General features: G+C 36.0%; 2 protein-coding genes across 2 annotated transcripts in view; one reads left to right on the top strand and one right to left on the bottom strand.

Moving 5' to 3' along the window:
* Nucleotides 1-24427, bottom strand: part of COG5 (component of oligomeric golgi complex 5) — a 210020-nt gene that overhangs the window by 152273 nt on the left and 33320 nt on the right. The gene's annotated exons all lie outside the window — the stretch shown is intronic.
* GPR22 (G protein-coupled receptor 22) lies at nt 15334-19761 on the top strand. Its single transcript, XM_075081362.1, has 2 exons — nt 15334-15372; nt 17292-19761. The coding sequence occupies exon 2, from the start codon at nt 17317-17319 to the stop codon at nt 18616-18618; it is 1302 nt and encodes a 433-aa protein (XP_074937463.1). The 5' UTR covers nt 15334-15372; nt 17292-17316; the 3' UTR covers nt 18619-19761.

Genomic DNA, 24427 nt, shown 5'->3' with positions numbered 1-24427 from the left:
CTCTTCTCTGGTTCACTACATTAAGGTGGGTAATAGTACAAACTCATCAACAGCAAGAACTGGGAAAATGAAAATGAGCAGAGCACTGATGTAGCTCCTGTGCTGTCCATCTCATGCATCCAGAAGAATGCATCTCATGCATTCCTCTAGCACCAGCTACTGCAACCTGTTCTCCCATGTCTTTTGATGCACTGATGGGTGTACAGCCCTTCCTCCCCTTCAGACAGGGGCTTTGTTCCCCTCAAAACTGCTCTACTATCTTCCTCCCACATGCCACACCTGTGCAGAGACTGCATTTGGCCATAGGGTCCTTAAAGAAAAATTTTACATTAGGGTTCACCAATTTAAAACGTGCTCAGCAACAAAAACACTACAATTCCTAAAACCTGCTGATAAATCCAAAATAACCAGAATTCTATTCCAAAATATTGCAAGCAGAACTACTTGCAGACATTTTAATTCCTTGAATGGAATAGTCTTTTCTTTGTTAATATTTGTTTAACAGTAGGATACTTACCTTCTTTTTTGAGCTTGCTTTTTCTTTCCCTAAATTTATCATGAGATTTCCCCTAATGAAATTCTACTGGAGTGTTAAACGTACATGTCACCAGAAAAGGATTTTCATGAGAAAAAGATTTATTCATTCATTCTTGGATGTTGGAAGACCAGGATCAAGATTTCTGTGAAGCAATTAGAAGCATGAAACAAACACTTTACTGTTTGTAATCGCTTGTAATGTCAACTCCAAGAGAAAAATCTGAAGGATATATGCTAATTCCTGTTAAGTGGGCACTTGAGAGTTGTAACAAAGCAACCCAAGCAGACAATTCACTTGTCATGGAAAAACTTTGTAACTGTGCTTCCATTCCAGTCTGCAAAGACTTTAGACAGCTTTAGTCACAATTAAAGACCAGGAGAGGAAAAAAGTGTTAGGCAACAATTTCTCAGGCTAGGGTTGCTAGAAAGGCCACAGCATAAGACCAACTGATTAAATAAAAACTGTTTCTACAGAAATGATTATACTGATCCTGTTACCAGAAAGAGTGTAACTCACACCACTTCTAGAGAATTAAATTCAATTTTTTAACCACGATATACTTTAAAATATACTTAATACATGTTTATATATGCATATACACATTCATACAAACTGTAACTATGGTATATGTATCATAGTTATAGGAGTTGTAGAATAACTACTCTGTACACACTGTTCAGCTGAACAGGACAGACTCACAGTGAGCGCTGCTTGTCACTGGCAGTGATGACAGTTTTAATCAAGTCAAGCAACCATAGAATTCTTCAAGAGCAACCCAGTGTGCCTTGTCCCAGCTGAGGCAGCACCCCAAATCCCCAGGTGTGGTAGAGGATCTGGAACAGTGCTAAGAACAGTTTGGGAGGTGGACACAACAGGCATTTTGAGCAACCCTGTATTTATCAGCAAAACTGAACAGCAAAGGGTCGGGTACTGCAATGAAAACTATTTGTATACTATTTTGTCCTCCCAGAAGCAGCATAACAGAATTTCCTCATTAAAAGTACAAATATCATTCAAATACCAAAACAAATAAATAAGTTACTAACTCAGTAGGAATTCAAAAGCTGAAAGGCAGACAAAGAAAAGAAACACATTTTTATGTCCGGAGAGTAAAACGGTAGCTGCCTGGCTCCTCTCCTGAGCCCCAGTCAAAGAACAGGTTGGCCCAATCTGCGACCTGTTCAGTGTCAGACTGCTTTGATATCTAGCAAGCACTTGCTAGTCAATAGTAATCAATGGAGTTTAGAAGCTATACATAAATCTGTGAATGTGTAATATTTGTCAAAAGAGAAACCAGCATCTTGCATAAGTTTGCAGGTGCTAGAATTACTTAAAAATAATAAATAAAAGCCCAAGCTATAAAATTCAGCTAAATTCACATTTATTTCTAACTGCTGCTATTATTCCACTGTGTCAGTAACCAATAATGCTATCCCAGAGTAGAATATTGCTGCCAATTTTACAAGCAATAAAAATACTTTTTTGCCAGAATTAAAACTGCATTTCTTTCCATTTATTTATTCATTCAACAGACTCATTAGCCAAGACACTGCACAAGAACAGAATATTAAATGATATCAGCTGGATGTGTTTCTAAAGAGAACCTAAAAAATTAAAAAGATCAGTGATTTGGTGAATTAATTTCTTCAGCATCTACAACTAGCAGCTCTCAGCGATCTTAAAAAATACTTTGAAAATATAGACACTTTCAGACAAGCACAGAAAGAGAAAATAAACTTTGCATTGTAATCACAGATTTAAACAAATATTTTAAATTACAGATTAGCAATTTTATATGGACTCTCTACCATCCACAGTTCTCTCAGCAGTTGCTGATATTTGGAATTTTTGGGATCAATCCCATTTCCATTCTTATTTCTTTGTATTGTGGATGTGCAAATCTACTCAAGGCAATTTTGTGCCAGCTGATCACAAGACCCTATCCAGCAAATTGCAATACATGGCAGTCAAACTTAAAGGAATTATATTGTGGTACCGAAGTGAAGAAATATTGATATTGCTGAATATTTTTGTTTTAAAAACCCCAAAACTTAAAGCAAGGTTTACAAGTCAAGCTCTTAGCAGTTTCCTGCAAAAGCAACTATGAAACTCAACATTCAACATTCTCTGTCCACTTATAACAAAAGATCATTAAGAAAACAAGAAAAGCCTATATAAATAATTCTGAAGAGCAGCTCAGTCACCCTTGTAGCGATTCTCACAACTTCCCTGCCCTTGCATCTGACCCCTTTAGTTCTCATCACAAATTCATCCTACCAACTCCATGCCTGGTTCATCCTAAATAGATGTATCTTTTCTTCTTCCTTCTGCCACACTGCACGCCCGTGTAAGATACAGGTTATATTGGGAAGGATAAGATAAGGAGAAATGTAAAACACAAAGCACCTCAATAAGAAGTTCTTCCAGTATGGCACAACCCAAAGCACCATACATGAAAGCAGTATATCCAGTTTGTTCTACGTGTAATATTGATTTGTTTAACTGTTAAGTCCTATATGATTATAGGTTTTTAGTGAATATCTTTACACTTAATTTAACTTCCTAGATTATGTTAGGAGCAACAGCTCCTAGATGTCAAAATCCAAGTGAAATATTCTCCAAACGTGGTTCTACATTTTTGTCCTGTGTTCAAAAATCTTCCATGCATGCTGCAAGGCCTGCTTCCTTAGAGATGTGTGGGGCTTTTGTTTAATTTTGAAAAGCTGGAGGATGAAGTCAAGAGTTCTATAGTGTTTCATCGATATATTTTTTTTAAATCTCATTAATTATTTGCATGTTCTGGGGTTTGTTTTGCTCCCCCTGCCCCCTTCCAATGCAGTTGAGGGCTTAAAGCAATTTTGACAGAAGTAAGGTTAGTGCAAGAAATAATTTATATTCTGACTTCGCCAATACATTACTTTAGGAAAAAAAAAATAATGTCCTGAGAGAAAGATTTAAATACATGAACTATTTTTCCATTCAAACCTCAATTTGCTCATTATTACTCCAAAGCATTGCCTTGGCTCAACTTTCTTTGTCAAGTCTAGTTAGACATAAAAAATCTGTGCCTAAAGACCTGCAAAGAGAATAAATGTGAAAAATTTATATAGTCCCTGCATTTTTCAAAAATAAATTGGTCTTGTGTTATAGAGACTGGACAGGTTCATGAAATACAGACAGACATTCCAGATCTGCCCTAGGCTTCTAGCACATAGCCAAACTGTTTTTCTACAAAACACAATGATGTGAAGAGAAGCTATGAAGCAGATATAGGATACTCAGTTATTGTGGTCATGGACATCGCACAAGCAGCTAAAATCCTCAGTAAAAGCGTTAATCCACACTATCTCTAACTGCCCATATAAATTTGCTGTAGATTAAAAGTACTGAATAAAAACTAAGATTTCTGTGACTAATATCAACTGTTATTGCACCAAAGTATACTGTAACAGTTGCTTTGCCTACAGGCTTCAAGATTACTGAGAGCTGCTTTTATACTCTCAAAAACTGTGTTAAGTACTTGCTATCATCACAGCCTGTAATATTCATAAAGGTAAGCATTTAACTGATAATCCAAAGAGCCATACAGTCCTTACATACTGATGTACTCAAACACCACTGGAAAATTCTTGTTGAAGTGCTCTACCCTAGTCCAAAGCATATATTGATTACTGTGATAATGCCGGCTTAAAGATTTTTGAGTGGGAGTGATAACCAGGGTATTATCAAGAACCCAATAAAAAGGTAGATGCCTAGAATATTTTCATGGTGGTGAACAAAGTAAGTTTCTGAAGAATAAATGAAAAATTTGCAGGGGAACAGGAAGGGCATGGCTGAGTTGTTCTTTCTCCTTAGAGAGCAAGAGAGCAGAAAAGGTATTACAACATAAAACAACTTCAAAGAAAATAATTTCCAACATATCCATCAGCTGGCTTAAAATAGTAACCACTTTCAAAGGGCAGGCTCTCCTTTCCTTCCATTTTTTCTTCACATTGAAACTAATTTGCTTGATTAATAAGAGAAATAATGTTCTCCTCCATATTCATCTGTCTCTCAGGGGGAGTGATTTCTCACCAGGCACCATATCTACTGTGGAAAGGAGGAGGACTGGAAAAGACCTCTGCTTGTATCAGAACTGCAATTTCTCTTTTAGAAAGACAGCATGGTAATGGGCAGAGTCAGTATGTAATAACTCACATGGTTTTCCTGTTGATAGGTTGTAGCAGTTGCTATATTCTGTCTTCCACATTTCCTCCAGGAGCTCCTAACCCTAGGTACCAATTTGCAGAGTTCCTAGCCTACCTAGTAATATTGAAGCTTCTCACTTTGAAAGATGCTGGAAATAATGAAATAACATTTTTCCTCTTTCCCTCTCCAACTGCACTTTACGGCTCCTATCACTGCAACTCATTCTACCTATACATTTTAATTTATTAAGCAGATCAGCAGTGAAAGCTGCTGAAGAATTTGACACGTTTTTTCTACATAAACATGTATTTGCTCATCATTCATCAGTGTAACAAAAATGTCTCCACCAACCGCTTTCATTTTATTAATAAAATCTTGAGAAACTGAAAGCTAGGCTTCAAGCCTAATGACTGCAAAACCACTTCTAGGCATCAACCATATACAAAGCAAAACAGTATTCCCTTCCTCAGACATACCACGGACACTATTGCTCTCAGCCTTCCCTCAAAAAACAGCAAATGAGAGCACTTTTCATACAAGCTCTGGTTTGCTTCAGTACTACCATAAGTGAGTTCAAATACAACAATTATGCAGCGAGGTTAAAAATACTTTAGGAGATGGAAAAAAACTGAAACTATCGTTTAGGCACAAAAATCCTTGATATTTGAAAGCTTCATAGATAAAATTAGTTCTTCATATGCATGCATTTTAAACACAGTTTAGGGATTTATTTTAGACTCTAGAGCTACAATATATGTATTTAAAAAAAATCAAGGGTATCATATTTCTATTTCATTTATCCTCTTAAGAAAGTGAGAGATATTTTTCAACAATCAACAAAAAGAAATTAAACTATATTACAGACACAAATTATGGAAACTACTACACCCAAACAACAGAGGAACAAAGAAAGAAAGCTGAAGATGATACCAACACAAATCTAAATTTAAATCAACATGCACATCAATCAAATGAATATTCTTTTTAGCAGAGTAAATGGTGAAGCCAACACACTGCACTAGTTGCACTAGTTCCTTACTATCAAGCATTTATCATTACAGCTTATTACTTTTAAACTTCACTCACACATCTTTTTATGGCACTACATAAACAGATTTTCTATCAGTTTCCCTTGAAAAAATAATAAGTCAATAATTAAGGTGGCAAAGAGGGAAAGAGAGAGTCTTTTATCATTAAAAAAAACCAGACAAGGAAACACATTACTGCACATAATTTTTCAGATTCTGAGAACTTAATGTAAGGAATATCACCACTGTCGGGCTGATGTGAATGGCTTCCTATATTTGAACTGAACACAGGGGCCTGACAGATGGTTTTAACCACTTATACCCGTCATTCACAACTTGGGTGGGGGAACCTAACCGCTGTCCATGGGTTTTATTTTCTGGTCTGAAGAAGGCAAAGTACACTCCTATTGCTTCAGCTACATGGAAACACACAGAGTTACTGTGTGTGGTCACTGAACTTTCATTTTAAAGGTAGTAAGCCTACCAGATCCTTTTCACGCACTTTTTGTAGTGCTTCCAAACCAAATCAGCCAATGGGCTAACTGCGCGAGACTGCAATGTATAAAGTCACCCTGGTGGTAATCCTTACACTGTGGGTGATCTTAACAAAATTAAAGGGACACACTTTATCTTGTGACACCTATTCATGTTGTGTTCACTCTTTACTCACAGGGCAGTTAAGATCAGAAGACTTCTGTCTCTTAATTTCAGCTAGAAGAATGCTTGTTACTAGTTACTTTGTCTTATTCAAGAGAAAATTGTATCACCTTTCTATTTCTAAGAATGACTAGAAACAAAGCCTATCCAAGATCTCTGTTGAATAAACAACACTAGACAAAATCTTACCATTTTCTTGTTTCGTTCTAAATTAGCAATTCCACTTTAAAGGATATTACAGCTGGAAGGTGTGTAACAAAACTCCTGCATCAGGGGACTGTAAGAGGGTAGCTAGTGCTATGCCTGCTGCTGCCCATCCTGAATACTTTACCATGCACAGCTTCCACAGCATCAAGGATACCTAACGGAGAATCCTGAACGAGACCCTCAAGTTTAAACCCTGCATGTTAAGTTCAGCTACCTCTGAATCCAATTCACTTTAATAAGCCTGGCAGAAAGCTTACTGCAACATTTATATTCATCCCTTTCTGCCACGCACCCACACAGCGCCGCCATGAGCTAGGACTTGGGAGATTCTAGGCAATGCAGCAACCCAGGAGCAGGGAATAACACTGAAAACTTCTTCCAACATACAGAATATTTTGATGAAAGCAAGGTAAGCAACCACCTGGGACTTTAAACCATGAGGCAGTATTTCCTCATTCCACAGCCACACAGTGTCAGCACTCCAGCTTCAGCACTCTTCAGCTATCTTGCTGAACTACTTTCCAACTTAAGAATCAAAGTGCTTTCAGGCACACTTTCACAAGCTTAAACAATGTGAGCAGGTGACTTTCTTCTTTGTATATTTGAAGCAATACAAAAGATACGATGACAGAACTCCAAAAGCCTTTCCTTAGTAATGAAAACCCTCGCTAAAGTTCAGTAGCAATTGCCAACTTGGAACTAATAATATTTTATAAAAGCAGAAATCTCTCAAATTGTCGGAGTACTCAAAGTAGAATTTTAATGAAGGAACAACTAAGTTCACAGCAATGTTGCAATTTTAAAGAAAAATGAAAAATTGATCTTGACATTTACAATGACTCTTTAAAGTTTTGCCAATAACTACTACAAGACAAAGCACCATTCACGATGAGTATTTATACTAGAGGACAAATCACTTCTGTGACAAAAAGCTGTAGTCAGACTGATGTTATTGAAATTACTAGTACATTTACCAGCCATACTTTCCTCCTGAGGATAATTGATAATATTTTTATTTATTTATTTATCTAAAATGCTTAAATAATTGTGCAATAATGCACCAGGACCATGATTCAGTTACATCACTAAAACAAATTTACTGTTACGATATGAAAAGGATGCCTTCTCTACATATGAGTGATAACCAGCACTGCTTCTGCAATTCTTCTTTGGTATCACCTCATTGTGCAAAACTAAAAACAGCTTCAGTATTAATTGCTAAAGGGCATTCTGTAACTTACATGTTTCCGCATGAGTGCAGGAACTCTTGAGTGCTGAAAAGGTCAATAGTTGAACTAACACGGAATACTACTGAACAAATAACCTATGCCTAACAATTACATAAAACCAAATGAATGTTCTAACGCATTTTTATGTCATAGTACAAGTAGATAATTTTTCCATTGTCAAGCTGCTATGCTAACATTAACTCCGCATCTTGAAAATTAATACTTCATCATATATAAAAAACTATATAAGAATACAAAATATATATCATAATACATTATATATATGCTTTATATATAATAAATTTTGTACTTATTTTTAAATACTTGTCTTTGTGTTACTTCCAAAGTTGTACATCTTTGCAAGCACAGGAGGAAGCAAAAGGAAATGGTATATAATTTAGCTGGAAAATTCATATGTTTTTTTAATCTATGGAGGTAATTCTAAGATGGAGAAACTGAGATCAACAATGTCCCATGTGTAGAAATGTTTTCTGGCAAGGGAAAAATGGAAGTTAGAAATGAAAAAAAAAAAAAACAACCAAACCCCAACCTAAATAAGTCATTATTGCAATAACAAAACAAAGAAAGCTGTATGGCAATCAACAGTCAGGGAGAAATGAAAATTAACATTAAGGATAGGACACTGAATGGAAAATTAATTTTGTGTATCTCAGTCTTTACTACAGAAACGGAATAATAGTCTTAGAACCATTCTCGATAGATTAAAGAAATGAGAATAAAGTACTTGTGTCAAAAGAAAGCAAAGACTACTACCACCAGAGTGAGAATGGTACTTATGTACAACTTCTAGCAGAGTTTTTGTCATCTACTCAGAATACGACTCTTAAAAAATCCCAAAACCGTTTACAACTAGCACTCGTGTACTAGACAGGAGTCAGATTTACACCTTTTCAACATAAAAGCATGCTGCAGCATGATCCAGGCCAGTAAGCCATAATTTCAGCATCGGGTAAAACAGAAGACCTTGACAAATCCAGCATAACAAGGGCACATCAGTACAACTCCTAAACCCAAAATGCTATTATCCACTGATTATTTTTCCTTGATACTATAAAAGTTATAGGATTTTCAACAACATTCTTACAAAGTTCTTTGCAACAGACTACTGAGGAAACTAAGATGCAATGAGGTAAGAAACACATTTTAGATATGGATCACAAGCTGCTAGAACAGATACTATTAGAAATAGATACTAATAAACTATTCAGAAGAGTTATGCTAGAATTGGGCATCACGCTGCCCAGTGTAGGTAAGTGCACAGTAAACACAGGAGGAGCTATCCAGCTGGAACTGTGCAGGTGCATCATGTAAATAATGCCGAAGAACAATCCCAGGGCAATATGTCCAAAATCACCCAATATTAATTTTCAAAAGTGACTTAAGCTCTGAAGAGATTATGTGTCACTGAGAAATTTGTACAAGTTAGGAGGCCAAGTCTCTTGCAAATATGAGAACAGGTTATGTTTTTAGACCCAGAAGCAGTAAAATTCTAAGTAGCCACTAAATGAGCAGCAAAATTCAAACTAGGAAACAAGACACAGAGAGCAAAAGTCTTTTGAGGAGAGGTTGAGGGATCTGGGGTTGTTTAGTCTGGAGAAGAGGAGGCTGAGGGGAGACCTTATCGCTCTCTACAACTACCTGAAAGGAGGTTGTAGCGAGGTGGGTGTTGGTCTCTTCTCCCAGGTCACTAGCGATAGAATAAGAGAAAACGGCTTCAAGCTGCATCAGGGATGGTTTAGATTAGACATTAGGAAAAATTTCTTTAATGAAAGAGTGGTCAGGCATTGGAACAGGCTGCCCAGAGAGGAGGTAGAGTCACCATCCCTGAAGGTATTTAAAAGACGTGTAGATGTGGCACTTCAGGGCATGGTTTAGGAGACACAGTGGTGTTGGGTTGACGGTTGGACTTGATGATCCTAGCGGTCTTTTCCAACCTTCATGTTTCTATGATTCTAAGACGTGCAGCCCAAAGAAACAGAAAGTGCTGCTGAAGCATTTTGGGGAGATAATCATAGAAACTGAAAAAAGAATAATGCAGAGAGCAAGGGAAGTAAGCAGTCAGAGTTTTCCAACTGTGCCAGTAAAGATCTTCATAAATGTGTCTATTCCATGAGACCTGGATGTTAAGACAGTCTGTGATAGGTTTATGTAAAGTTATACCCTAAAGCACATTAGAAGAATGCTAAAGCTCCAAAGTCAAGGACTCTGATAGAAAACATCAGAATCGAGTACTTCATTTGGCCCTGCTCGACCTTGTGAGCCTAAGGAGCCTTTTTAACAAAGTAAGCTTCTTTAAAAAACTGCAGTGCAAGAAGCTGCATTCAGGGTGATCTTATCAACTCACCAGCAGAGTTTAGATCTCCAGATCTACAAATGACCTACCACTGTTTCAGAATGCAGCAACAGTCGATGCTAGGACATTACTTCCTGTGTGTAGAAAGACAGTAGAAAAAAGATGGAAGAAGACCAAGAAATATGCTACAACTTCCAAATTTTTATACTTCCTATTCTCAACAAAACAGAAAAACATACTCTAACAGGCAGTTATAACTCCTGAATTCAATTGGAAAGTACTACAGGGGTGTATGCTATGGCAACTGCAGTATTCTCTACTGTACACCCAGCGCCTCTTTACATTCACGTGCCTCTGTTCCCTTCTGCTCTGCTCTGCTTCAAGCTCCTGCCTCTCTGCATTTATCTTCTCCCCACATCAGACCCAGCAGCCTCAACCCTTCATAGCTCTCTTCTCTGTCACATTCTGGATCTCCCTCTCCCCATGTGTTGCCATTCTCAGTCCAAAGATCCTTTATCACCAATCTCCTGGTTTAAGACTCCTGCTGTTCCCCGATATTTCTACCCTCTCATTATCCTTCCGCCCCACTTTTCACTCCCCTAAAACCAAAAATACCACTCAAATTGTCTTCCATTCTGTACTGATACAGAAACAGGTATAAGAACAGCATGCATTTTTCTGTCTGTGCTGGGTGTCTGCACATAGCTCTTTTTGCCCACTCTTCCCTATCTACCCTTTGAGGATGATGTCATCTGTTCACACCATCTTAACTAGCATCTGCACAGCAATGGCTTGTAAGCATGTCTATCCATCCACCTACTCCTGATTGCCTCCATATGGTACTGCTTCTTCTCCTGATTTTATCTCCAGAAAACTTAAGCTTGATATGTTCACAACTCAGCTCCTTATCATTCCTCTCAAACACTTTCTGCGGATAAACTTTTGCCATTATCACCTCCTGTAATATCGGTGGTTCGCAACCCCTTTGGCCGCATCTGAGCCACATATCTATTATATATCCAAAATCCCGTTACAATCTTCCTCCACGTATACATACACCTTTTTCTTTCTAATATCTCCATCTTTGTTTAGGCACATACTGAAGAATTAGAAAGGGAGATGGAGATTCATCTGTTTAAATTTAGACAGGCTTCCCTACTTATCCTAAGTCATACTGAAAGTGAAGCAAGTAAATCACTTTAATACTAGTATTTATGCATTCATTTCAGGAATCCTTTTTACCACATCACCCTTAAGAGCTATGCTGGTATCACTGGTTTCAAGCTCTTGGGAAGCAGACAATATGGAGACAGCTCAAAGAGCTCCATCAGTTGCTACTGAACAGAGCCAGCTGGTACCTACAGATCTTTGTTCAAAGTTTCTGAAATCTTTATTTAGGTACTTTCTGAACGTAAAAGAGTACGGAAGAGGAAGCCCCCTAGACAGATATGCAGCCGTTTTAAAAAACAAAGTATGCTGCTACCTAAAGATAAATAATATATTGGATGGCTGAGAGAAAGAGTAAAGAGAAGAAATGCAGACATCTGAGTAACACATTTGCAGTTTGTAGTTGCATTAACAACTTATAAACAGAGGAACCCATCAAAATTTGACCAGAACTGCCAGCTTAATACAGCTGCTTAGGCAAGAACCATGCTTTAAACATTTAGTACTTTACCAAACTTTTAAAAAAAAAAAATTAAAATCTAAAATCAAGGAAAAAAAAAAACACAGAAAAAGCCCTGCACCCCACACTTACTTGAGATGAAAAACTACCAGCAGAACATTTTATACTCAGATATTATTAAACCCCTTGCTTCAGCAAACCAATTTTTTAAAAAATATTACTTTGGGTTGTATATTGAATTTATTTCCAAGGTTTATTTTAGCATTAGTACTAATTAAAACAGATATTGTGCTACACTTCTTCCTCATTATGTGGTTGTGAGCATTGTTTATACTGATAGAACAGATTCAGAAATCAGTTACAAAACGAAACAGTGAAAATGAAGACATCCCCTGCGAAGTGAAGGTCGAGAACATCATAGAAGACATCCTTACAGAAACCTATGAAGTCTCTAGCAAGAACATACACAGTTTTTTTTAGAAGTTAACATTTCAACAAAATTAACAACCTACACTACTATACATACATTGTACATGGTGATGGATCATAAAAATAATTCTTTTCTGATTCATTAATTAAACTGAATTATCAGCCCATTTTAAGGGTCTGAATAATCTCTGTGAATCCTAATAGAAATTTTCCTAATATACATGCAGATACCAACTTGTCCTGAATATGATTTATTCAAGACAAGACCTAAATGTTCACTTGCACATAAACATATCAGGTGAAATTCAGCATGGCTCAAAGAGGCAGTTTTATTTCTGAGACGTTCTTGGGACAAAAAAAAATCACAAATGGAAAGTAGGCAAATTCAAATATAGATTGTTGGAAGCTTTTTAAGTAATAAACATTTAATCCCTTTTTTTTTCAGTGTCATGTGGTTTCCAGTATACACAAAGTAAAGAGTGAAAAGGTAAAAATAAAACTGGCATACCCTTAATATATTCCAGAATTCATAAATCATTTGTAAATTTAGTCCTTTTATAAAAGAATCCTTACATAAATTGGGGGGAGGGGGGCATCAATCCCATATATGAAGCACAATTTAAGCCCAACATCACTGACCAATCAAAATTAGTGAATGCACTGCATCTCTCTGCAGTGAGGAGAAGCGACAAGGTAGGCTGTCATTCTGCAAAAGCTGCCCATCGCAAGCTTTCCTCTCAGAAGCACTGCTTTTCTTTTTTAGAAAGCTTGGATCTCAGTGGTGTCTCTGGAGACAAGAAGCCTTCAGTATGTTAAATTACTTTCATTATGTATTTTCAGATGCTTATTGATTCTACAGTAGGAAGAGTGGGAGACTGCAGCAGCCTGTACACCAGAACTAAAGCAGTTGTATACGTTAGCAGTATGCTGAAACAATGGCACAGTACAGGCACAAATTTTCATTAAGGTCATTTTTTGAAGATATGCTTATTACCCTCTTTCCCTTCTACTCTGCTAACAAGTGAACAAAATGAATCCCTCCAACCTGGAACTGCTTCACCTGCATCGAGAATTTATCAAACCTTTAGTGGAGGTAAGATCTGCTCCTTATTATGGTATACAGAATAAGCAACATTTAACAGAAAATCTGGAGAAAGGGAAGAGATCAGATTCAACTTACATTAAGCGCTAGCATCTTGTTGTATTTGAGACCAGGAAATATTCAAATGCTATTTCCCCCTCCCCATTAAAAACACAATGGTAGAAAAATGTTATTTTGTATGAAAGTATTGTAGAATATTAAAAACCTGTTTTGTTTGTACAACATAAAACCAGTACAGTTTAAGCTAATACAGTATTTGGGAAAAAAGCCACATAATGTAACTGGGAATATTTTTTTTCTCCCCCAGCAGTATTTGCAAATATTGGCAGTTAAATATGTTACAGATTTATTCAGTTACTCTTTGAAGGATCAGATAGTCTGTAATTAGTGTGTACTTATTGCTTTATGAAGGTTGGCTAATATGACTAATCTCTCATTGCTCAAGAAATCCCCCTTTTTTGTCGGATTTTTTTTAAACTTCTTTCCTTCATTACCCTGTACATTCAAGCTGTTTATTAAAAACACGGATTTGCTAAACATTTATTTCAAGAAAGGAAATTACAACAGTATGCAAATTAAACAAAAACTTATTTTCTATAAAGCTCATTGGCTCTGCTCCATTTCTCATTAGAAGACAAGAGAGTTGTATATATAAACTACCTGCTCACAGGAGCTATGAAACTACATTTTCTAGGTCTGATCACAGACACTTTACATCCCACAGTTATTGCTTCTAGTCAGGGGTTTTTTGGAGAACTGCACTATTTGGAGAACAGGAAACTTGTCCAAAAAAACTAAATTCATGTAAGCTGACAGAAGAATGACATGATTTTACTAGGAAATAGTGAACACACTAACTGATCTTCTATGTAATCTATAAGATCCAATTTTAGAGATCTTTTATTCATGAAATAAGTGATATTAGAAAATATATACTTGCATTATTTTATTTTGAAATTAATAGCCCTACTTTTAACCTTTTTTTTCCTCCCCTTCACAAGGGCATGCAGCAACTAATTCAGTTTTACAACTGACAGTATGAAGAATGCAGTTGACCGGGTATCTTTCTAGCTGTATGACCTACAAGCAGCAGGATGCATCACTAAAATGTATTCTTAAGACATAAAGGAATTAGAAACAAAACATGGAACACACTTGCATTACCATTTACGTGCACGACACTTCAACAATATACATGGAAGACTAATACATCTGCTCAGATTTTCGTTAAAAGAAGAGTGCAATGATTGATTCTTAAAATGGTGAGCATTTCTTAAAGAGGGATTTATAATTTAAAAACAGAATTGTGGAAACTACTGATGCATGAAGAAACGAAACATGAATTCCCCAAAGGAGAATATGCATACTTCACCAGCAAGCTGAATAAGGGTTTAACCAAGCTTTTTCTATACTACTCATTAAATAACGTATTTGTCATAATGACTAATGGATATTTTTCTCTCCATTTCATGGTCTGTTATGTATTCTCCTTAAATGAAAATAAACCAAAATAGGTAACTCATGGTTACTCTCAAAGCACATGAACTGGATTTTCTGATGTATAGCAACTTCTTTGACTAAGCCATCACTCAAAAGTAATGAGCAGGAATATTACAGAAAGAAATACGCAACCATAAACTAAAGGATGTCTACATGCACTCTGAACACAGAGATAAGAAATTATTTTTTAAAAAAACCTGGAAAATAAAAGCAGGCTGCTACAAAATGCAACAGGGGAAAGAAATTAACATCACTTAAAAGAAGGTTTATTTGTTATTGCTGGCTTGAAACTCAGAACAGACAAACAGAATATGCACTGGTCTATAGAAGTATCTCAGGCAATTAAGAAGTCCCCATGTTTAATCAGAATTTTTTGCGGCTGAAGTGCTGGAACAAAAAAAAGAAAAAAAAACTGCAAGGAATGAAATAAGAGCCCAGCTACCACTTGGTTTCCAGGTTACAGTGCATGTCAAATATCTGTCAGTGACACCATGTATCAGTTTATGACAAGCTGCTGCAATGATCTGAAAGGCCCTTGAGGCACAGAGAACAGGTAGGTCAGCGGTTGCATGCACCCCACTTCTGCCTAGAATTTGCAAGGGACCAGGCTCTGTCCAGAAAGGCGATGCATCGGGTAAATTAGCTCCTTGCCTTGACATTTCTGCTTTTATTTAACTGAAATCTGATCAATGCCACAAAGAGGTGATGTTTAATCTATTCATAAGACATAGCACATCTGAAGTTTTCTGTTCTCACAAAATTTCAGTTGGCATACTGTTAGAGCTAAGATCATTTGTTTTAGCAGATCTGCTTTTGATTTCCTCCTGGCTTTTGCTAATACAAAAGAACTGCATTTATACAGTAATGCATTTGGAATGGTTTCTTGAAATCCATTCACAGCCAGAACAGTGTACACAGAGGAAATCATATTCCTGAGGGTTAATACAAACCAAACAGAGGCAGCCTAAATTAGAAATCAAACAAAGCTTTTGAAATGTGTCCTGTTTCATTTCACACCTGAGACTAATACATTCTAATTTACATCTTTTGTATTTAAGAGGCACATGTGAAATAACTGTTGAAGCATACCAAGAATTTTCATCATACAATTTGCAATTAATAGTATTGTGCAATTGAGGCTTTTCAGAACTGCAGATGAAATCCATTTGCAGGCTGTATCCCAAGTATACTTAATTCATACTTTCGTTAAAAAAGAGCTTATTTTTGTTCACCTTAGTGCTATCCATTTTTAATGTATTCAGAATGGAACAAAGGTCCACATTTAAATTTATTTTCATGCCAAGTACGTCCCCTTAATTTTAAAGCTACCTAAAAAAAAACAACTCAAGTATCATAACAAGAAATTGAATAACCTCTCGTCTGTTTATTCATATCATTACAAACTCGAGAGCTGGCTGACAATATCAGTAATAAAAACATCAGGTATTACATCGCATAGGATAAAACAAAGCAGATGAGCCACAAAATAAAAAGAACCCTAGATGTAATAAATGCTACTTTTTTTGAACCTCACTTATTCCTAAGAAAAACATGCTATGTATATAAATATTGGATTTGACTGCAGTTTGTATTTAAAAAAAAACAAACCAAACCCAAAACCCTGAGACAATTTTCTTTTTAAGTATTTTCTCAAATTATTCCCCTAAATCTCTTCTGAAATAAAACTAAATACCCTTCCATTCCATGTAGACAATCATTTCTTGAAGAAATTGAATAGTCAAATCAGAAAAAGGAAAAGTAGCATTTGTATAAACTCCATTCCCCCATACCCACGTAAGTTTTGCATTTGAAATTATATACAATTATATAAAATTGTTGTAGTGGTAAGTTTCATATGTGCAGGTGCATATATATAAAAGTCAAAAGAAGTTTTCAAGCTCTCTAAATATCTGCTAAATTACAGAAATTCAAGTTTCAGCCCACAACACTATTGCAAACTCTTCATAAGAAAGAGCCTGCTAAATTCCCACAAATAATTTAAATGTTCTTTTTATGATACATAAGCAACAGTGCTCCATGTTCGTATCACTTTCTTTTTCCACAAGAGCCTTTTGAAAGTGATCTTGAGTACTACTAATTTGTTAATACTTAACAACATTCTTCTGAAGTGACCCTCAACGCAATACAAAGGCAATGCACAAGTATAGTTTATTCAACAAATGGGCCCTTTGTAAAGGCCACATCACTATAAATAAAGCCTTGTCTCCCTAAGTGGAAGCTTTTCACTTTCTTCTTTTTTTTTTTTTTTAAACAAATCCTACTTTCCTTTAAAAACAAAAGACCTTATCCTAGATCCTCAGGCTTTTGAGTCCATGCCAACCAAATCTCTAAACATACAGTAAATCAAGAGTTTGATAAGCATAAATGTTTTTCCTCCTTCCTCCTTCCCTGCATTTATCTACAATCATTGTTAAGAAATGAAATAGTTCCATATTTTATTTCATCTTTCAGGAGAAAAAACAACTGCAACAAAAGAATGTGTTTCTCCCCCATTCTGGAAGTCAACATGCAGTCTGAATCTAACATTACAGTCCGAGATGCCATTGATGACATCGACACCAACATGTACCGACCACTGTCATATCCACTAAGCTTTCAAGTTTCTCTCACTGGATTTTTGATGTTAGAAATTGTTTTGGGACTTGGCAGCAACCTCACTGTGCTGGTACTTTACTGTATGAAATCCAACTTAATCAATTCTGTCAGTAACATAATTACAATGAACCTTCATGTACTTGATGTAATAATTTGTGTGGGATGTATTCCTCTAACTATAGTTATCCTTCTGCTTTCACTGGAGAGTAACACCGCTCTCATCTGCTGCTTCCACGAGGCTTGTGTCTCTTTTGCAAGTGTTTCAACTGCAATTAACGTCTTTGCTATCACTCTGGACCGATACGACATCTCTGTAAAACCTGCCAATCGAATTCTGACCATGGGAAGGGCTGTGATACTAATGACATCAATATGGATCATTTCACTTTTTTCCTTCCTGATTCCTTTCATTGAGGTCAACTTTTTCAGTCTTCGAAGTGCAAGTACTTGGGAAAATAAGACACTTTTGTGCGTGAGTACAAACGAGTACCACACTGAGCTAGGAATGTACTACCACCTTCTCGTTCAGATTCCAATCTTTTTCTTCACTGTTATAGTAATGCTAATTACATACACCAAAATACTCCAGGCTCTAAATATTCGGATTGGTACAAGATTTACAACAGGACAAAAGAAGAAAGCTAGAAAGAAAAAAACTATTTCTTTGACCACTCAGCATGAGACTACGGACGTGTCCCACAGCAGTGGAGGAAGAAACGTCGTCTTTGGCGTAAGGACTTCTGTGTCTGTCATAATTGCTCTACGCCGAGCTGTAAAACGGCACCGGGAGCGACGAGAACGGCAAAAAAGAGTCTTCAGAATGTCCCTCTTGATTATCTCAACATTCCTTCTCTGCTGGACACCCATCTCTGTTTTAAACACCACCATATTATGTTTGGGCCCAAGTGACCTTTTGGTAAAGTTGCGATTATGTTTTCTAGTAATGGCATACGGAACAACTATATTTCACCCTCTACTTTATGCATTCACAAGACAAAAGTTTCAGAAAGTTCTGAAAAGTAAGATGAAAAAGCGAGTTGTTTCAATAGTGGAAGCAGATCCCATGCCAAATAACGCTGTAATACACAACTCATGGATAGAGCCTAAAAGGAACAAAAAGATTTCCTTTGAAGACAACGAAGTAAGGCAGAAATGTTTAGTACCTCAGGTTGTCACTGACTAGATTACAGTATTCACCAAAACACATCAAGCAGCATATTTGAACAAACTGTAGAAAAATACTGCCAAATAAGAAAAAAATTTTTTAACTATTGGCAAGACTGTAAATTTTCAATATATATGTTAAATAGAGTAGGTCTTGTATATTCAATTTCTTCGTTATGTAAGATATATGTTGCATGGCCGTTTGTTAGCGTAACACCATGTGTATATTTGTCAAAAATATGCAAGTCCTCTTTTTTAGAAAATAAATAGCCTTAAAGAAGTGCAAACTTTTAAAAATATTTGTATGGCTCAAGTTTCTTTGTAAATATAAAAGAATTTTTAAACAAAAATTCCACTCGGGAATACTTTTCTAAAGCACAAATTCACCATTTTGCATGATAAGGTATTTTAAAATTTAATTCATAAACAGTATTGAGCAGAGATATTCTCAGTGCTATACAGCTACAACTTGGACACATTTTGACTTCATATTTAGATAGCTACTTATTTAAAATTTCTCCAGCACGGAATTATCATGCACATGTAGACAAAGCCACTTATGTAATGTCCTTCAATTAATGGTTCAGGATCAGTTAATTTTGATGGGAGAAAAAAAATTTGTGTTGGTCCAAAAATTGACAGTGCTTTTCTTAAAGGTAAAAAGTCTTGTGTATATGAGACAGTATACAATTTCTACATAGAAAATACACAACTTTGAATAATTACACAGGCGGGGTGGAGGGGTTAAGGGGGAAAGACAGGCTAAATGAAGGCAAAAGCCACAGACAAGAAGGTTATTAGGCTTGATGCTAAAAGACGACCAATCAACAAAGCCATTCCTGTGCAAAAGCTTAGATTTTCACATTGAAGGGGTTTAGCTAGACCTTTAGTGTCAGGGGTACCTTTTATACAGAGATTTTTCAGTCATTTCATCTAGCTACATAGATAGATATGACTGTCAAGTGCCACAGCTAAAGTAGAAGATAATTTTCTTGCCCTCAATAACTTGTGTATTATCTTGACTTCACTTCTCCTTTGATGATGTTCAGTTCTAGCCATGCAACTGCTTTGTCAGAAACCAATCACCAATACTGTTAGCTACCCTATTTCTGGATGACTGTGGTATACCATCATTCTATATCCTCTTTTTCTGTTTCGTCTTATACCTGCAGCGAAGAATCAAGAAGCCTTAAGAAGTCATCATTGTCCATAGCACTGTAAGCAAGAATTAAGATATTAATCCAAACAACAGTTTGCTGAGTGTTTTGCACTATCCCATGCTGAAAAATTTAATCATTTCAATGAACAGTGGCTACATTCGACTTAGTTACCAGTTGGTGGGACAGGGGGGACAGGATGCGGAAACAAAACAAAAAACTGCAAAATCTATTAGCATGATTTCACTTGTCTTGTTATCAACTGCTCAGTGTGTCACCAGCTACCAGTATAATTAAAAGACTAATTCTCAATAAGTATTGGCAGAAAAAAGCAGAGCATATCCTTGAATATGCGAGCTAGTTTGACTAAAGTATTACATTAAAAAATTAGGATTTCTAAAGCACCTTTCTGAAGTTGCATATTAAAAAAAAAAGTGAGATTTTAAGGGAACAAAAAGCTATTTTTCATTACATTATCAAATTATTAATCATATGTGTATTGCCAAAACTGTTTTTGTGGTTAAAAAAGAAGCAGTACTTGTAATGTAGCTTAGTTTACTTAGGCTCATGCCTTAGCTTACCAGAACAGAAGACTCAAAAAAATAATACTACAGCTTCATACTCCACAAAGACCAGCCACTTAAAATCATCCACATTCTACCTAAAGTTTTATTGTATAACTGATAATAGTTCATTATCTAAAATTACCATATAACGTACATTCAACCATAAATTCACTGGGTTTTTTTCTAAAAGTTAGCCCAATGACACCTGCATTCAACTGTACCCGCTTACAGTGTTGATTTCATCGAAGCTATCCCTAGTTTCCTAGAAGAATTGAAATCCTTCCTCTTATTTCAGAGATTGCAGGACGGAAGTAAACTTAAGAGTTTGGGGTTCTTTTCTAATCCAATATGCTCCAAATTTATAACAAAAACATTCCTTCAGGAATAAGCTCTTCTGTAAAGAAATGTGCTTAAGAAGGAACTATTATTTTTAAATTCTTGTAACACTTCTTCCTTTGTCTCCTAGCTATCCTCTGTATTCTGAACACTAGAAGGAGGAGAAAGTTGGATCTCTAGGGTTAATAGCATAATATGATTTAACTGATTACTTATCTTCCAATAAAGCATTCTTAAAACAAAAATACTATTCATTTATTTAAAAAGAAGAAAAAAAGAAATCATAATGACCACAACACTTGAATAAGCTTAGATTGTGTCCTTATCTGAAATAAGCATTTAAGGAAAGCTTTCAGATTGGAAATGTCTCTTGACAGCATGACTTCAGTTTTTAAAATTAAATAAATTCTCAAGAACTACACGTTTAGTGTTAAAAGCTCATTCATTAGAAAGTCAGATTCAATGAAGCAATACTTCATAACAACGAGAAAATGCAGCCTAGGAATTAGTCAGATTAAATCAGGTTTTAAAGGCTATGTCGATCACAGCCATTGATTGCCTTTAGAATATAAGCAAGTTCATTTTTACGTTTACTATTCTTCATCTTTCATTAAATAAAGAAAAACAAAGGACTTATGCCATGTTGGAGTACACTTTGAGGTCTGGAGAAGAAAATTCTGCATAGAGCAAGGAGTAATACAAGTAAGAATACTTGCAATCCTATATACATGCAGAAGTCTTTATAAAACAATCATACACGATCTGTACCACAAGGACAACAGATTTAACACAAACACCAAAATAAAGACTAACTAGTGAAGGAACACGTATATCCTACAGATACAGAAGCAGATTTTAGGAGGGATATGAAGATGTGCCGTGGGTGCTTGACAGACAGACTAAAACAGAATGCAAAAATAGGCAGTATCACTGGAGAAAAAAGGGCAAATATATGCCACAGTATTGTACAATAAGAAGCCCACTACATTCTTAAAAATGATCTCACCACAGTGAGTCATTAGTTCAATTACATTTCACACCACTCAGCCTAAGGCAAGCAGAATTGTACAGGACTCTCAAAATACTAATTCCAGCAAATACATCTCAGAAACACAAGCAACGACCACCAGTTTCCACATGTTCTCTGTCCCTAAAGGATTAGCTGGTATCTCACTATGCTGTCTTTTAACTTCAAATGCACTTCCATTCAATTTTACATTCTAAAATGAGGCTAGCCCACACTAAAAATACAAAAAAGCTGAGTACAGCACCAGTATCTATTAGAATATTCAAGAAGCACACCTTAACACACTAGTACATCACAATCCAGTGAAACAGAAATATAAATACATCACAGATACCTAGTTTCAGGTTAGCAATGATTTTTACAGGTTACAAGGCACTGCTATATGGTCAGAAGTTCTGTTTACTTTATTAGTGCCAGGAGAATAGGAATCACTTCAGTGATCTCTAAATGCATTAGATTAAAAATGTATGCATCTGGATACGCATTGGATTGATACACTTCTCCTCCTTCATTGTTACGTAAATACACACATGTACATAATACAGAACTACTATACATCCATGTGTACCAAAAGTGGAGTTCAACATTAGAATTTATTTTATATTCATGTGGAGGGGTTTTTGGTAAGATTACCTCTGAACTGGACTGACAGGCACTATGCCCCACCATGCATACATTTAAATGCTTTCTCTTCTCCACCACCACTTTTTTTTTTTTTCTTTTTAAATGAAATAATATATTCAACAAGCTATATCATTTACCTGGGCACAAGGAAGAATTTTTCTGCTCTGTTAACTGTTACATATATCATATTGCAATGCACATAATAGTTCTTTTTCAACATCAATGTATGTGCAAGCCATCAGAATTCTTTGATAGATTAATATTTTAGACATATGTTTGTTTCCTCTGAAGAAAGTGTTTAAGTTACCAATTGCCATTAAACTCTTTTAAAAGGAGGGAACACAGCATTCTTTAGAACAGCTTCAATGCAGTATTAAGGAAAATATAGAATGCACTAACTTACCCTTTCCTCCCCCATTGTTCAAAGAAAATACCTCCAACGTATAGCTAAGGACAATCAGCTTCTGTCTTAAAACCTTCCAGCTTTTTAACAGTGAAATTCCAGTCCCTCTTCACACATCCTGCTGTAATATCACTGAAGTTATGTGTCTTACACCAACAGGAGAGAAGAATCTGGCTCTGTAATCACCTTATTTTTCTACTTCATAGAACACTGGTGCAATGCAAGAAGCAAATTTAAACACATGGTTTGGGTTTTGCTTTGCAGGGGGGTCTGAAAAATAAAGGGAAAAAAAAAAGAAAAAAAAACCCCAGACATAACAACTGACTAATAGGAAAACCAAAACTGACTTATGCCTAGTGACTGTAAAAGGAGGAGGATGTGAAGTAGGTGGAGAGTATAAGTCAAGAGGTAAAGGGCAGAAGGTAGAGGGAACCGCTGTAAGGCAGCTATGGCCATCAGGGCCACAGAAAAGTGGAGGGCAACATACACCTCCCGTGGAAAGAATGCTCACCTTATTTTTTTAGATTATAATAAACAAAACCAAGATGAACTTATCTTTGTATCGAGTGTGATGAGAACACTGAGACCGTGCTTTATTCTACTACTTCTTTTCCTACCAATAAACCATACATTTTGCTGAGTACAAAGTACATACACATATGCATTCCAAGAACAGACCTGAAAAGAAAATGTTATTAGTTGTCTGTTCTCAGTGATAAATTTTTTTTAAAATGCTATTGAATTTTCCCTGAAATCAGTATTGGTCAGATAACTTCAGTTTGTCTTGATGCTTTGAGTGTGTTTCACTACCACAGTACATTTTCAATTACTGCTTCTTTATCTCAATTTAATTATTTTTGTAGAGTAATAAGTTGAAGGAGAAATATCATTAGACAAATTTATGTTCTTTGCTAAAATTATACGTCAGTGATTATGATAAATTGAGCCAGAATGGCAGAAATATTTTCCTGTGTATTTACTTTATAGATTTCTGTATCAGCTGTTCTTCTATTTTACAAAGAAATTCTCACACAATGAAAAGAAATTCAGTTGTAATGAAAAAAGAGATTTACAGTGAAAGTTCTGTGGTAGCTACGGAACCTGAAATTATTAAAAAATATTTTTTTTTATAGTTTGAATGAATTATATCCTTCGAATATAAGCATTCCTATATCCTCATTCGGATTCCTGACACTGCACAGCCAGGCAAGCAGGCGGGCAGGCTGACGGCACAAAGCTGTTGGCAAACAGCATGCCCTCGTTTCCTTTCCAAGCTGGGTTTTTAGAAATACAGTTTTGGTTTCTGTTACCCTGCTATGATCTCTAACTTCCTATCCTATCTTGCAACAGTTCAACTTGATACCATATCTGATAAACAAATCAATGTCCTGCTGAAACAACATTATTGCTGTAAAATCTGTCACTCTGGCTATGTCAGACTGTTATTAACAGAGCAGTATTAGCACAGCCTTACTTTCAACTGTACTAGGATCTCTCACAATCTGTTGTGAGATTTTACTTCAAATTAAACTCAATTTAAACTCAAGGGGAGGGGGGACGGGAGCACGATAACTGATGACAACCTACAGCTACTCCGTACCAGTTCTCTTCCAAATCTTATTTCAAGATATTTTTCATAAATCCCTGTCACAAATAAACAGAGAAGGAAGAAGGGAGAAGTAGAAAAAAATGACAGCTTCCCACATTAGTAAATT

This window comes from Phalacrocorax aristotelis, chromosome 1, assembly GCF_949628215.1.
Source record: "Phalacrocorax aristotelis chromosome 1, bGulAri2.1, whole genome shotgun sequence".
NCBI classification, from domain to species: Eukaryota; Metazoa; Chordata; class Aves; order Suliformes; family Phalacrocoracidae; genus Phalacrocorax; species Phalacrocorax aristotelis.
The sequence above is the reverse complement of the archived record's forward strand: the minus strand, read 5'-3'. Positions and strand labels throughout refer to the sequence as shown.

What these genes read in the sequence shown, in the direction of transcription:
- GPR22 (XM_075081362.1), top strand. Translation starts at nt 17,317, where the DNA reads ATGTGTTTCTCCCCCATTCTGGAAGTCAACATGCAGTCTGAATCTAAC.